This window comes from Lactuca virosa, chromosome 8 (genome assembly GCF_052849685.1).
Source record: "Lactuca virosa cultivar CGN04683 chromosome 8, Lactuca_virosa_CGN04683_v6, whole genome shotgun sequence".
NCBI classification, from domain to species: domain Eukaryota; kingdom Viridiplantae; phylum Streptophyta; class Magnoliopsida; order Asterales; family Asteraceae; genus Lactuca; species Lactuca virosa.
Genome location: NC_136433.1, coordinates 219,053,211 through 219,068,503, shown reverse-complemented (window position 1 = coordinate 219,068,503; position 15,293 = coordinate 219,053,211). Strand labels below are relative to the sequence as shown.

At 37.2% G+C, this 15,293-nt stretch overlaps 1 protein-coding gene across 1 annotated transcript; it reads left to right on the top strand.

The window, feature by feature from the left end:
- The first annotated feature begins 1,667 nt into the window (after nucleotides 1-1,667).
- LOC145130941 (disease resistance protein RPV1-like) lies at nucleotides 1,668-6,794 on the top strand. The gene is made up of 7 exons (XM_079065689.1): nucleotides 1,668-2,447; nucleotides 2,640-3,771; nucleotides 3,874-4,275; nucleotides 4,358-5,099; nucleotides 5,190-5,799; nucleotides 5,887-5,941; nucleotides 6,611-6,794. Exons 1-4 carry the CDS (start codon nucleotides 1,903-1,905, stop codon nucleotides 4,505-4,507), a joined length of 2,229 nt encoding a protein of 742 aa, XP_078921815.1. The 5' UTR covers nucleotides 1,668-1,902; the 3' UTR covers nucleotides 4,508-5,099; nucleotides 5,190-5,799; nucleotides 5,887-5,941; nucleotides 6,611-6,794.
- The last annotated feature ends 8,499 nt before the right edge of the window (nucleotides 6,795-15,293 follow it).

Genomic DNA, 15,293 nt, shown 5'->3' with positions numbered 1-15,293 from the left:
CTTTTGGTGCTAGCTTTCCAAGACCAACAAACACAAGGGATTGAAGTGATTTGTTTACTACAACAAATCAAAGGTATGTTAACCTAATTCTTGTATTTTAATTATACTAGGGTTTCATTAGGTTCCATGTTAATTTTTTTGTTCATTGTATGTTACATTCAAAGTGTTACGACATAGATACTTTAGGTTGCATGTTCCCTTAAGTATTAAGTGAAATTGCGCAAGCACATAATTTTATAACCTATAAAACCCATCACTAGTATCCTACTCGAACTAGGTTTCCTTATTTCCCTTTATACACCGACTTGTGCATAAGGGTATATTCGAAAATTACACAATACAAAAGACATGAATGCTCTTCTCATGCTCATTGAAAAATAATCCTTCAAACCTTGTCCAATCCCGTGTAACAACACAGACTCAAATAAGACATCCATCATTTAGTGATTGTGAAAGAAAAGCAATTGACCTGGAGTTTGTCGTCTGTGTAAGAATAAATGCATCCTTTCGAAGTCTCATTATTCCAGTCTGAAAGAAAATAATATAAGTGAAAGGGTTAAAATGCAAAGAATAGCACACACACTTTTAATTTCAATAAAATTAGACAATTTTTCCTAAATTAAGGAAGAAGTACCTTAAATCCAACATCATATCTTCCTATATAATTTGGATCATATGTATCAGGTTGCTTCCGACCAAATGACACCATTTTCAAATCTCCTCATGACTCATCCCATTACCATCATCTATAACCGCTAGCATTGGAATTTATTTGCCAACAATGCTCGAATATATCATGTCAATTGAAATATCCAACCTGATAATTACAAACACAAGCAATTGAGTTTTATTATATTAGAAATAGCAACATACTTCCATTTTATTTATTTGTTATAACATCCCTTTTTATTTTTCCTATTACATAATACAAAGCAATTTCACCACTATAATTGAGTAGATGTTGCTGCTACAAACAATTTCTACATTAAAAAAATACAATACTATAGTTGGGCAGAAATTTCAAACTAGAATTTTTTAATAAGATTTTTTTTAAGTACAATGTTGTAATAGAAAGAAATGAAAAATAGATGCTATAAAAAATGGAAGTACATTGCTATTTTATGCATTAAGCCATATTATAAAATAAGAGTTATGTGGGCACACACAATAATTATCAAAAAGAAAAATAAAGATAAACAATTTTACAATGTGATAGCCAAATGGGTGACGAAAGGCTTATATTGTTTGGCATCTCTTGAATTGTCAACAAATTCAGCAATAGCACCAAAAATCGAGTCAGAATGGGCACACAAATAATTCTTCCCAGGAACATTTTTTTAATGCTGCACTGAGATCTGCTACAAGTTTCATCTCTCGGATGAGAAGCTTTGTTATTTCCAAGTGCGTACAATCAGGAGGGTCTTCATTGTCAATTTTGCTATCAGGAGGGTCTTTAGTGTAAATTTTGGAACCAGAAGGGTCTTGTGCATGTTTATTTTAAAGTGTTGCTGATATTGTGTTAAACGGAACTGGAAGAACCCAAACTGTCAGATGCAAAAGATTTAGACTTAACCGGAAGATTAGAAGACGCGGGGTGCTTAATGTAGATGTTCCACATATAAAAGTATTGCTTTTCATTTTTAGTCGACATTTTACTAGAAACCCTAAACAGAGCTCTGAAATCGTTCTCAAGTGTTTGAGAGATTTTGGTAAATTCATAGATGAAGGTCAGTTTCCTGTGTAACGGTATTTGTTCACTAATTGTGTTTTAATATCTTCTTCACACCGAAGAACGATATTTAATTTATTGAAGCACTTCTGTGATTTCTCTTTATCGTTTAAAAAGCAAGGAAAGTTATATTCCCAGCTCATACATACTCGTGAAAATTTCAATTTCCAAGCATGGCCATCATAACTGATATACAAGAAGACGAAGAAGAAGAAGAAGAAGAAGAAGAAGAAGCAGCAACAACAACATATGATGTTTTCCTGAGTTTCAGAGGGATAGACACTCGTCTTGGTTTCATTGATCACCTCTACCAAGCTTTGGTGAATGAAAACATCTCTACATTTCTTGATGAGGAAGAGGTTGAAACTGGAGAAGAACTTAAACCCGAGCTTGCAAGAGCTATAAAAAGCTCTCGTGCTTCAATACTCGTGCTATCTAAGAACTACGCATCTTCAACATGGTGCCTGGATGAGCTCGTGATGATCCTTGAGCAACGACGGGTCTCTGACCATATTGTTCTTCCTGTTTTTTACAACGTGGAGCCGACCCATGTCAGGAAGCAAGAAAGCACTTTTGGAGAAGCGTTGTTTGCATACAAACAGAGGATTGAGTCCGTAAAGGATGCGGAGAAGAAAATTCAAGGTGCTTGTAAGCTGGAGACGTGGACGAAAGGACTTACAGAAATTGCTGATTTGAAAGGAAAAAATGCAACTGGCAGGTAATACTTTTATACTATATTTCCACAAAATTCTTGTCAGTTTTGTATCATCGACTATAGACAAAACAGATCATAGTAGAGCCTAGGCCAGAGTGTTATAATAAACAAAGAAAAGTAAAATTCTTGATTACTTTCATTTATATGGATATACTTGGGTTGTGACTTGTTCATCAAATTATATTCAATTTTCAGACGAGAGACGGTGGTCATTGAAGAACTTGTTAAGGAAATTAGTAGTAAACTGGAACTACACATGCGGAGTAAAATCCCACACCTAATTGGGATGGACATTTCTGTTCATACCATTAGTTCCTGGTTGAAAGGAGGATCATCAGAAACTGTGGAAATTCTCACAATTTGGGGAATGGCGGGGATTGGAAAGACAACTCTAGCAGAATATATCTATAGGTTGCATCGCCATGAATTTGAAAGAAGTAGCTTTCTTGAAGACATTGAAAGAAGATGTGCAGGACAAAAACGTGCACTACTTGATTTACGAAGACAGCTTCTTGGAGACATTCTTAAGAAAAGAATGAATGAAGAACATAATGTAGATGTTCAAACATCTAAGATTGAGAAAGCATTACTTAATAAAAAAACGTTTTTGGTTCTTGATGGTGTTGATAACTCTGAGCAAGTGGATGAGTTGATTGGAGCAAAAGGTTTTCATCCTGGAAGCAAGATTATCATTACAACCAGAGATGGGTCCCTAACAGAAAAATGTGCATTATTTTGCATGAGATTTCCTCCGAAACATAAAAAGCATCCACTTCACGGCTTAAGTGATAGCGGATCTTTAAGACTTTTATGTTGGCATGCATTTCGAGGCTATGAACCCAAGGAAGGTTATAAAGAAGAGGCAATAAGAGCTTCAAAGTATTGTGGAGGAAATCCATTGGCTCTTAAAGTTTTGGGTAGTTCATTAATTAATGAAGATGTAGCCATATGGAATGATACCTTTGAACTGCTAGAGACTAGAGAACTTCATACAGAGGTACACAAGGTCCTGCAGATTAGCTTTGATTCTTTGCCATCTGAAAATTGCAAAGAATTGTTTAAGCATATTGCATGCTTTTTTGTTGGAAGAGATAGAGAAGTGACCGAAAGAATATTAAAGGAATGTGGTATCCGCACATCATATGGGATAACAAAGCTCATCAATAGAGGTCTTCTCACAATTGGAGAAAGAAATGAGTTGAAGATGCATCAACTGGTTCAAGAGATGGGGAGAGATTTAGTTTTTAAGGAATCACCTCACAAGCCATGGAAACGCAGTCGAGTGTGGAATCATGAGGAGTCCCTCAACTTGCTGTTACAAGAAAAGGTAACATACTATATATACTCTACATATGCTTTCATTATTTTGTTTCATCTATTAAAAATTACTAGTAAATATATCGTTGTTATGTATTATCATCGTGACTAGGGCACAACAAAAATTCAAGGTCTTGTCCTTGACATGAAAATGCTGGAGGAAAAGCCGTTTCATGGATTGAGTAGTGTCATGGAGCATGAATTTGAAGACAATGATACAAACATGATATTCGGAATAGGTCCATCAACCCACACCGTTCTAAAGATCTCATCTTCTCATTGCAAGAACATCGAAATAAGAACAAATGCATTTAGTAAGATGGATAAACTACATCTACTCCTACTCAATCATGTAAAACTCAAAGGATCCTACAAATATTTCCCTAAAGGTTTAAGGGGGTTGTGTATGCATGGATTCCAATTAGATTATATACCTTCCAACTTACCAATGCAAAATTTGGTTGCTCTTGACTTGTCGTACAGCAATCTGACACAGCTTTGGAAGCGGCCACAGGTATGGGATTCAGGGCTTTTTCTTCATTTTTTAGTGGATCGATTGATATCCTGCTAAATGCTAATAATCTTGAATGCAACAGCTTCTTAGGTCATTGAAGATTCTTAATGTAAGCTATTGCAAGCTTGTTAGAGTCGGTGGCTTCTCTGGGCTACCTGCACTTGAGAGGTTGATATTAGCAGGATGTGCAAGTTTGACTCAAGTGTGTGAATCAATTGGTGGATCTTCTTGATATGAGCTACTGTGAAAAACTTAAAAACCTTCCAAACAGTATTAGCAAGTTAACAAGTGTTAGAATTATATCATTAAACAGTTGCAGAGCTAGTATTCACACAAATATACATGCCTTTTTACTAGTAACCTTGTCACTTAGAAACAGTAATTTAATTACCGAATCCTTTCCTATGGATTTCAGCTGCATGTCAGCATTGAGGGAATTAGAACTAGATGAGAATCCAATTGATTCTCTCCCGGATTGTGTGAGAAGCCTTAGCAGGCTTGAGGTACTCAGTATGATACGATGCTGGCTGTTGAAGTCCGTTTTGTGCCTTCCATGTACAATCAAATTTTTGTTTCTTCAACTGTGTTTCTCACTTATTGAAATAACATTTCCTCAAGAAATGTCAGCACTACCAGCTGTGTGTTACTGGAAGTCGGAGTCATTGACTGAAGTTCAAGGCATAATAAAAATTGAAGCTATGGCACAAATTGATGACCAGATATTCAGTAGCTTGGGGTGGATAAATTTACAACATTTGAAACACCAGAAGATGAAGATCTTTGATTTAGACCAACGGTTCCGTGCGAAGAAACTCCCAGTCCATGTATTCTCTTTCTTCGACTTTGTTTGTATCAAATTCACAATCACAGACTAATATGCCTAAAATTCATACAATCTTATGTTTCATTTGCAGATGTATTATGAATTTGGAATATTTAGCACATGTTTTCCAGGGAAAGCAGTGCCAGATTGGTTACCTCATAAAAGCAATGATTCATCAATATCATTCATCATGCCATTGTCCTCCATGAATAAAAGAATACAAGGAATTAATATATGCTTTGTGCATACATTTTCAGACACAGGGAAGGGTAGTTCATTAGGAATAAAAGTACAGAACGTGACGACAAATCGCACCTGGATATATTTTGGTCGTATAATTGCTGTCCGAGAAACTGATGAAGATATGGTATGGTTAAGTCATTGGATGTTTGGGAACAATGAGCTTGAAAATGGTGATGAAGTTAGTGTTACCATATTAGACGAAGAGGAAGATAGTGGTGTAATGGTAAGAGAGTGCGCAGTCAGTCCAGTGTACAATGATAGAGACAATGAAGAAGATCCTTTGAGTTATTACAAGTCGTGGAAACATATCATTGGTGGAGATCTGTCTGCTTTTCAATTAACTTCAGGAGACTACTTCCTACATCGTAATCGGTTTTTTTACCCTCCGCATAGCTTTAAAGATTTCTTTGAACATAAAAGAATCCAGAATTTAGTTGGCTATATTCCCCAATATATAGGTATGCCATTAATTCTAAAATATTTTTCCAGTTCCTATTTGATTTAGGTAAACTAACAAGTTTATTGCTCTTTAACATGAGATACAGATGAGAGTTTGTACTAATGATTTCTCCAATGGCAAACATCACATCAACAACTGAGGCAAGTCTTTCTCCCAACTCCTTTACATGATATCTTGGTTCTTCCTCAAGTATGCAAAGTGACATATGCTTCTTCTTGTTGTTCTTGTCCTTATTATTGAGATTGTATATATTTGTTGTGGATGTCAATCGTCATTATGCTTGATATGAACGTTTTTTTTTTTTTTTTTGTTGTTGTTGTTGTTGCTCTTTTGCAATCTTATGGCTAGCATAAAAATAGCTTTAAAGCATTTTGGCACAAATAGCGATCTACTTTTGTTGATTTTTTTGTTGATAGCATCCTACTTTTTTCTTGCTTCAGTATTGTACTTTGAAAAATCTGTCCAATTATAGCAATATCATCCAAATCCAAATACAAAGTAATTTTCACTGCTATAATTGGGTAGAATTTTCCAAATATAATGTAAAGAACAATGCTATAATTAGGTAGATTATCAAAGTACAATGGTGTAGCAGAAATTCTATAATACATAGATATGAAACAATCGCTAAATGCAATAAATAGCAATGTACCTTCTTGAGTTGTTTTCTACAGCACCCTACTTACATTTTTTCCAATAAAAGCAATAATAGTCATCAATGGCGAGCACAATACTTTCTTTCGATCTAATGTTGTGTATTGGCGTCTTTTGGTCTACTAAGTTAGGCTGTGTTTGTTTTTTGTCTGCAGATCTTCTTGACCTCTACGTGCGTACACGTTAGCCTTCGCAGACTATTCCTTTTTTAGAAGACCACAAATTTGAAAAGGTCTGCGTGTCCTCTCCCAGTGCAGCTGTAGACAAGAGTCTTCTAACTTATTTTGACATCTTTCTAGCCTAAAAAAATATCTTTTTTTTTCTTATTTGAATGCCTCTTTTTTTTTTTTTTTTTTTTTTTTTTTTTTTTTTTGTAACCTCTTTAAACATAAACATTAATAATTTTTGTTTGAACGCTTATTTTTTGTAATATTTCCATATTTTAACTACAACAAATACAATAAATATCAAACATATACGTTAATTCATATGTAACATTCCGTTTAAAAATGAAACAAATAAGGATAATAATAATAATAAAAATAAATAAATAAATAAATAAATAATGAGCCCTAAAACCTCGAGATGTATTTTATATTTTATTTTATTTTAACCCTAAATCGGTAGTAATTTATCAGTGTTAGCGATAAGCAGTTAAATGATATAAAATCCAGAGTTTGGGGTCTATATTGTAATAGTAGGACTTGAAATGTAAAGAATTTAGTGAAGCAAGGGCTGTTTGGTAATTATTGGATTTAAATTGAGTAGATTTTTGGAAGTAGGGGCTAAAGAGTAAAATATGGACCTAAGCTGAAATAAATCTAAGGGTAAGGACTAAAAGCGTCAATATGGAATGTTGTTTGAAAGTTATGGGCCTTAAACCCGTGCCTTCCCTTCCCGTGTTTCTTCCATGCGACTACCCTAAACCCTAACCCTAGCAGTAAGATCGCCTCCACCCTTATACCCCCTCATCTCCAGCCGCCGCTCCCTTCACCGTCGAGATCGTAAACCAATGAGTCCTTACCGTCACCATGAGCCACCAAGCTAGCTGAGCACCATCGCTGCTGTTTTGTTGCCGATGAAGACGTGATTCAAGGTCGACGCCGGGGCGGCTATTGCCTCTATCTTCTCCGGTAATGGCAAAACCTTCCACCCCCTTGTTCTTCTGTCATTCCTCATGTCCGTTGCCACCGCCGCTCCGACGGCTGTCACGTTTTGGCAATATCCTCTCCGACTACCACCTGCCATGTCACAACTAGCATTTTGGGCTAGGAAATTCTGTCTATGTATGATCAACTCTTGATGTATATTGTGACTTTAAGATTGATGCTATACATGTTATTCATTTCAAAAACAAATATTCAGATCAAAACTCACTCGCGAAGCCCAAAAAAATCTAATTTGATACATTTCATACACTCTACTTTGGGTTGTAACCCTAAATTCCCAGTTCAAACATCTTTTTGGACCAGGATCCTTTTATTGGGCCTAATGGGCCAATAAACCCACAACCTAATTATTTTGGGTTAAGAATTCACATTTGGGCCCTAATTGAATCCACATTCACTAAGCAATAGATTTTTGGGCCATAAGACTCTTCATGTGCTTTATTGGGCCTAAAACTTCCTTGTTAAATTTTAATGGGTCGTAAACATTATTGTGAACTTTATTGGGCCGAAAACCCATATCCTTGCTCTTTTGGGCCGTAAACACATGTGTGGGCCCACATGGATCAAAAATCGCTAATGGGCCAATGCAAGAAGAAGCCTAATGTAACGCCCTGATTCGCAGCTATTGATTTCTTTTGGATATAAGATCTTTTAATTCAAGGTCTACTCGACGAGTTGGTTGCCCAACTCGTCGAGTAGCAGCGGGTTGGTCCACGTGTTTAAGTAACCTACTCGCCGAGTCCAAGAAGGGACTCGACGAGTAGGAGCTGGAAGATGAAACCCTAATTTTCGGGGTTTTACACCCTATTTAAGGATCACTTATTCCCCTTAGTCTCTCTTACAACCTCCCTTGAGTTCAGAAACCCTAATTCGTGTTTGCCCTCTATATTTGTGTGCTTCTTAGCTTGGAAGAGGGATTTTTGGGAGTAAAAAGCTTGGAGTTCAAGAAGTTGGAGCAAGGGGCTGTTGTAGATCCGAATTCTTCTCTGTCTTGGCATCATTTTGGAGGTAACAAGTTGTTACATTGGCTCTCTTTTAGTTAGATCTCTTCATTTATGGGTTTGGGGCCCTTTTTAGGGTTTTGTGTGGTGGTTCTCTGATTTAGGTCAAGATCTGAGGATGCAACCTCAGATCTGGACTCCTTTAGCCCCTCTCTGTCATAAAGTTTCAGTCTTTGTCAAAGCTATGATCTTTCCCTTACCATAAGCCACTCCTTTAGCTTTTTTTGGTCCATTATCATCTTGCATGCACCTAAAGTTTGCAACTTTACGTGATAGACATGCCTTAGGAGCTTAAATCTGCAGTATGGAGCCTTTTCATGGCTTAAAAAGCATCTGTATGGATGAAGGATTGAAGGGACTCGGCGAGTCGCATGGTCGACTCGGCGAGTCATATGAAGATGGTTCTGAACTCGACGAGTTGGATGAACAACTCGACGAGTCCGTTGAAGATTGTCGTAGACTCGACGAGTCAGTAAAGTGACTCGACAAAGCGGTTGGGGTTTTTCCCAACCGTTGGATGCGTGTGAACTTGTCGGGTTGCAAGGGGGAAAACTCGACGAGTGGCCAGGGAGCTTCGACCGCAAGCCTTAGGAACTCGACGAGTCACTTTGGTGACTCGACGAGCGGACGAGTTATGCAAGGGACTCGGCGAGTGGCTGGTTTCACTCGACGAGTTCAGGTCAACATGGACTGTTAACCCTAACAGTTGACTTTGACTTTGACCAATGGTTGACCAATTGACTTCTGGGGGTATCTTGGAAATTTATGAACATGGATGTGTGGCTAATATAGGTGGTGGAGTTTTTGGCGGTAATCCGAGAGTTTGAGCTTATCTTTTGAGTCGACATTTGCGAGGTGAGTTCTCCTCACTATATCAACAGGGTCTAAGGCACCAATGCCGGCCCTATTCGGATTTGCATCCGGGTTTATTGCATGATATGTTTATTTGATTTATATCCTGGTTATAGGATGGTTGCTATGATAGTGATCGGTTAGATCGGTATCCTGGGTTTAGATGACTGCCATGATTAGTGATGATTAGTGATCTGTTAGATCTGCATGCTTAATTGTTTATATGTATGTGCACATGTGTGTTGGTTGGGGGAAAGGGTTGAGGCAGGTCCTGCTGTGTGCAGTAGGCCAAGACACCCTGGGCGGACCTGGTAGATTGCAGGCCTGGGCCGGGCAAATCTAGTCAGGCCGAAGGCCCAGCGAGCGGTCCGGATAGGCTGAAGACCTCGAGGAGGGTGGTCCAGACATGGCGAGGGCTCGGAGAGCGGTCCAGATAGACTGAGGACCGGGATTCGGTCCAGTCAGACTGATGGCTCATTATGCATGTTGTTTTCTGTATTTGTATTGGATATATGATATGATTATAGTTATGTATGGTCGGTATTTTGAGGGTAACTCACTAAGCCTTTGAGCTTACATCTATCAATTATTGTTTCAGGTACTTCTAGTGATCGCGAGAAGGCCAAGGCATGATCGTACCGCTCCTCCTGCTATTATGATTTTATGATTTGCTACTGGGATACTCTGATGTTTATTATTTTGAAAATAATTTTGTAATGTTAAATGGTTTAAAAATGTTTTGAAAAAGTTGAAATTTGGCATGATTTTTATGGGTGTTACACCAAAGATCCATATTCTCTCATTTCCCTTCTCATTCTCGGCCTATATATATATATATATATATATATATATATATATATATATAAAAGGAGAAATTGTTTGAATTAAAAACCTTGACACCTCATTATTATCTAGAGGATACCCATGCTAATTACAACACATGTTTCTAAATCCTAACACTCTAATCCCTCATGTAATAACCAACTAGTCCCTCTATCTCTTCTCTTCATAAATCTCGGCCATAGGAGCCACCACCACCACCTTCATTTCCACTTTCAAACTCACTAGAAATCCTCTCTAGAACTCCAAGAAAAATCCCATCCTTCCTCTTCAAATTTCGTGTGTGCTTGTGTGAGATCAAGAACACTTCATCAAACATCATCATTCTTGGTAAGCTACTTTCTAATCAAGGTGTTCAACTTCATTTTATGTTAAGTCTTTTTACTCATAAACACTCCATTTCATGATCCATGCTTCTTAGAACCCCATAAGTTCGAGATCTACTCAAAGGAGCTTGCTAGGGCCAAAAACTCCTTCAATCTTCTCACCAAAACCAATCCATCAACCAAAGTGAGTTCATACCCCATTGTTTTCGGTTTTTACTATGTTTTGGGGGAGGATACAAGTTGCTTTGTGTTAGATCTATGTATTTATACATGTATGTGTGTGTTTTCATGTGGTATGTTTTGACGTACTATGAAGTGGAAAGAATTAAACATGCTAAAAATGTTTGAAAACTAAATAAAATCGTATAAAGGGCCATAGTTGACAAAATAAACAAAAAGCGAGGTTCTTATGTTAACTTATAGTTTTGAGAGGACCAAAAGAGTCATTTTTAAATAAAAATGGATCTTTATGATATTCATGGTTTTAAAGGGGTCAAAAGTGTAAATTTTCACAAATGGGCTTCTATCTGGGCCTTCACGGTTTTTAATGGGCTAATTATGTCCATTTTCACAAAAAATGGGACTTATTTAGCTACTCACGGTTTCAAGGGCCTAAAAAGGTAATTATTGACTTTTTATGGATTAAATTGTCATTTTAAAACAAACATGGGCCAAAAATGTAAATTTTCGATTAAAAGGGCTCAAAATGTCATTTCTATTAAATTTGGGCCAAAAACGTTATTTCTATCAAAAGTGGGTTGAAAATGTCATTTTATACAAAATAAGCCCTTAAAAGTAAACTTTCGGTCTTAATGGGCCTAAAGTGTCATTTTTACCAAAAATGTGCCTTAATTGTGAATTTTTCGGCTTATGGGCCAAGAATGTTATTTTTTCAAAAAGTGGGCCTTTTATGTCATTTTGGTAAATATTTGAGCTAAAACAAGCAATATAATAACAAACGGGCTAATTACGTCGTTCTCATTTTATTGGGCTTTGTTTACCCATTTTCATGTTATTGGGCCTTTGTGGTCCATTTACATGCTTATTGGGCCCGATACATTTGTTACATGTTTATTAGGCCTTGGTGACCCATTTACCTGCTTATTGGGTCTGATACTTTCATTACATGTTATTGGGCCTTGGTGACCCATATACATGCTTATTGGGCCTGATAGTTTCATTACATGTTATTGGGCATTAGTGACACATTACATGCTCGATAGGTCTTGTATACTCCTTACATGTTCACTGGGCCTTGTTAACCCATCTACATGCTCGACGAACCTTGTATACTCATTTCATGTTCACTGGGCCTTGTAACCTAAATACATACACGGAAACGTTATTTAAAACATTAAATAGTGTGTTACAATATTCACATAAACATAGTTAAGGTTCTTGTGGGACGTTCTTTCATTCGTACCTACCTAGCGTACAATCCTTAGTCCTGTAGTTATAACCAGAGTCTCCTGGAGGGAAAGAAAGAGTTTGTGTATAGATCTATACGGGGTTGACAGCCCCGCACCTGAGCTGTTCGCTACAGCTAGACTAGGCTAGTCTAGGGTGACAAACGTCTTACCTTAAACAAGCGACGCCTGAAAAACGTCATGACAGGCAGATCAGTCATATCAAGTATGGTTATAACGACTCACATAGAAACTAACTCCACTGTAAAATTTACGGAATAGATATACATTTCTATAGTTACAATTCTATACAAACACCATTTTACGGTCTTAGGGTTTTAAGACTATAACACTTTTACAGGCAGAAAATATCGGATTTGCTGGGAAACTTACGTTATACATTACCTTCTACTTACAACAGAAAAATATATGATGTTTATTGAATACTCTCTTACACATTTTCAAAACAGAAACACACATACTTTAATACAAGATTGATACAAAGCGTTCAAACCATTTTTTTTACAGAAAATATCAGATTTTCTGGTGTTTACAAAGTGATACAAACTTTTAATACAAATATGCTTATGAACTCACCAACATTATATATGTTGACCATTTTAAAAATAACTTGTATTCTCAGGAAATCGTTAATCAGGTTGGCCTTCAAGAACTCATGGATTTTGTTGTATTTTTGTTTTCATCATACACTTATTATTTTGGGAATGTAATTTGTAATCCAACACACTGATGTAAACAATGACGGTTGTATTATTGTATGTGTGATGATGATGTTGTCTTGATTCAATTATATACACTGTGACGATATTACAAGATGAAGTCACCCAAACCCTCAGATGTTTCCGCCGTTTCGGTTCGGGGGTGTGACATGCCATCACTAGTGTGGCAGTGTTGTGTGTGTTTTGTGTGTGTGTGTTCGTACTTCAGCCTATTCCGTTGTGTGTGTGCGTGTTTCAGTCGTTATCGTGGGTGTGTGGGTGAGTTGTTGGCTGGAAAACACAAGGGCCACCATGACAGCCAACCATGGTGGTTGCCGCCGTTTATGCTTTTCAGCCGCCACCAGCCACCGTGTGAGGTGGCTGTGTGTACTTTGTGTGAATGTGTGTATTTTATTGGTGTGAGGTTGTAGGAGCAATCCTTGGCCGGAAATTGAAGATAACCCCCCACCACCATCGTGAGGTGGTAGCTGACGCCTCCTACTGCCGTTCTACCGCCACCTGCCGCCACCTTGGGTGTTTTGTGTGTACCAGATTTGCTTTGATCATGTTTTGGGTTAAAATTTTAAGCATTCACCACTAAAAATGGTGGCTGCCGCCTCCTGCCGCCATGGAACGCCGCCGACCACCACTACCTGAGGTGGCAGTCGGTGGTGCCCGATTTATAAACAAATATATATTTATTTAATTAACTAATTAACTAACTTATGAGTTGTGAGCCCTATTTAGGGTTTAGAAAACCCTAATGTCATGAAACCCTAATTTTGGAATTGTCCGGGACCCGCATTGAAACTATTTATTGGACTTAAAATATTAATTAATAATCATTGGCAATTAACTTAATGCAATATTGGAATTAATAGATTAAGTCCTTAATGGGTTAAGTGTTCTTACTTAACCCTAATCGTCATTTTATGTGAAAACCCTAATTTTGTTTGGGCTTGAGTTGGGCCTTCCTTTTGGGCTTAGGTGTTTGGGTTCTTGTTGGGCCATCTGTGAACATGTGTATGGACTAGGATATGTGGATGGGCTTTAGGGTAAGGCCCATGTAAGGGGTTGGGCCCAATTTGAAAAATTGGGCCATATATTGGGTCTTGATTGATTATTTGGATTTTGGGCCTCCAGAGTTTGAGTTTGGGCCTTGGTTTTGGACCAAGTTAGGTTAGGGGTAAAATAATCTCTTTACCCCAAGTATGGAGTTATGTTTATGCATTGGAACCTAATTATTAATAGGGTGTTGTTTTGATGTTGACAGCTTGGGGATCTGTCAGCCAACAACCATAGTTTTACTCGTGGGACTTCAACAGTGTGAGGTGAGTCTCCTCACTGTTTGTATGGGTCTAAGGCACCAATGCTGGCCCATTTGGTTTGTGTATTGTAAGAAGACCCAGGGGTAATCCCTAGGCATTATGTACGGAAGACCAGGAGGTGGCTCCTGGCACACTATATGCTAATTAGCTAAGTAGAGTAGTATATATGCTAGTTGTCTTTGTGATGCTTGCATGGAAGACCAGGAGGTGGCTCTTGGCACTTGTCTGTAAGACCGAGGGGGTGGCCCCCGGCTTGGCAAGAAAGACCACGAGGTGGCCCGTGGCATAATGGCAAGACTATGTGCGGTACATAGCACCTTTATTGATTGTGATATATGAATGATATGTATGGCTCACGGTTATGTATGACAGTATGTGATTTATGTGCTTATATGATATGATATGATGTGGTAGTGGTAAGGGGGTGAAATAGACCCCGTAATCGGTTGAAAGAGATAGAATGGGTAGGCCAGCACCCAAATATGCTAGGCATTATCCGATTGAAAAGGACCGAAGGGGTAGGCCAACACCCGAATATGCTAAACAATATGTTTATTGTATGGTATGTGGTATGATTGGGGAACTCACTAAGCTTCGTGCTTACGGTTTTCAATTTTGGTTTCAGGTACCTCTAGTTTTCAAATAAGGAGCTCGGGACGATCGCAACACATACACCTGTGTTTTTCCGCAATGTGTGATTTCTGGGAATGAACTCTAATAAATGTTTTATTTGAAATGCTTTTCAATGTGTGAACAAAGTTACAATAATGTTTTCGTCATATTAAAAATGAAAATTTTACCCTGAAATTTTTGGATGTTACACATTTTGCTTTTATTTTTTTTTATATTACAACACAATTTAAAAAATGACTTAATTATTTTATTGTTATTAAAATACAAAATAATTTAGGTAGACACATTAATCATAATATAATGCCACATGAAAAAACTAAAATAAAAAGTTGGTTATGAAAGATGAAAGTGTTATACAATAATAATACATAAATTTTGATATATATATATATATATATATATATATATATATATATATATATATATATATATATATATATATATATATATATATATGAGGACTTTTTTTTCGCTGAGGACATCTTAAAAAAATTGAAAAAAATACAAATAATAAAATCGAGCATAATAATATATTTGAGATAAAAAAAATTGGAAATTTTTTTG

What these genes read in the sequence shown, in the direction of transcription:
- LOC145130941 (XM_079065689.1), top strand. Translation starts at nt 1,903, where the DNA reads ATGGCCATCATAACTGATATACAAGAAGACGAAGAAGAAGAAGAAGAA. An exon ending in GGAAAAAATGCAACTGGCAG is followed by an intron (nt 2,448 to 2,639) that starts GTAATACTTTTA and finishes TTCAATTTTCAG; the next exon opens with ACGAGAGACGGTGGTCATTG. An exon ending in AGCTTTGGAAGCGGCCACAG is followed by an intron (nt 4,276 to 4,357) that starts GTATGGGATTCA and finishes TGAATGCAACAG; the next exon opens with CTTCTTAGGTCATTGAAGAT.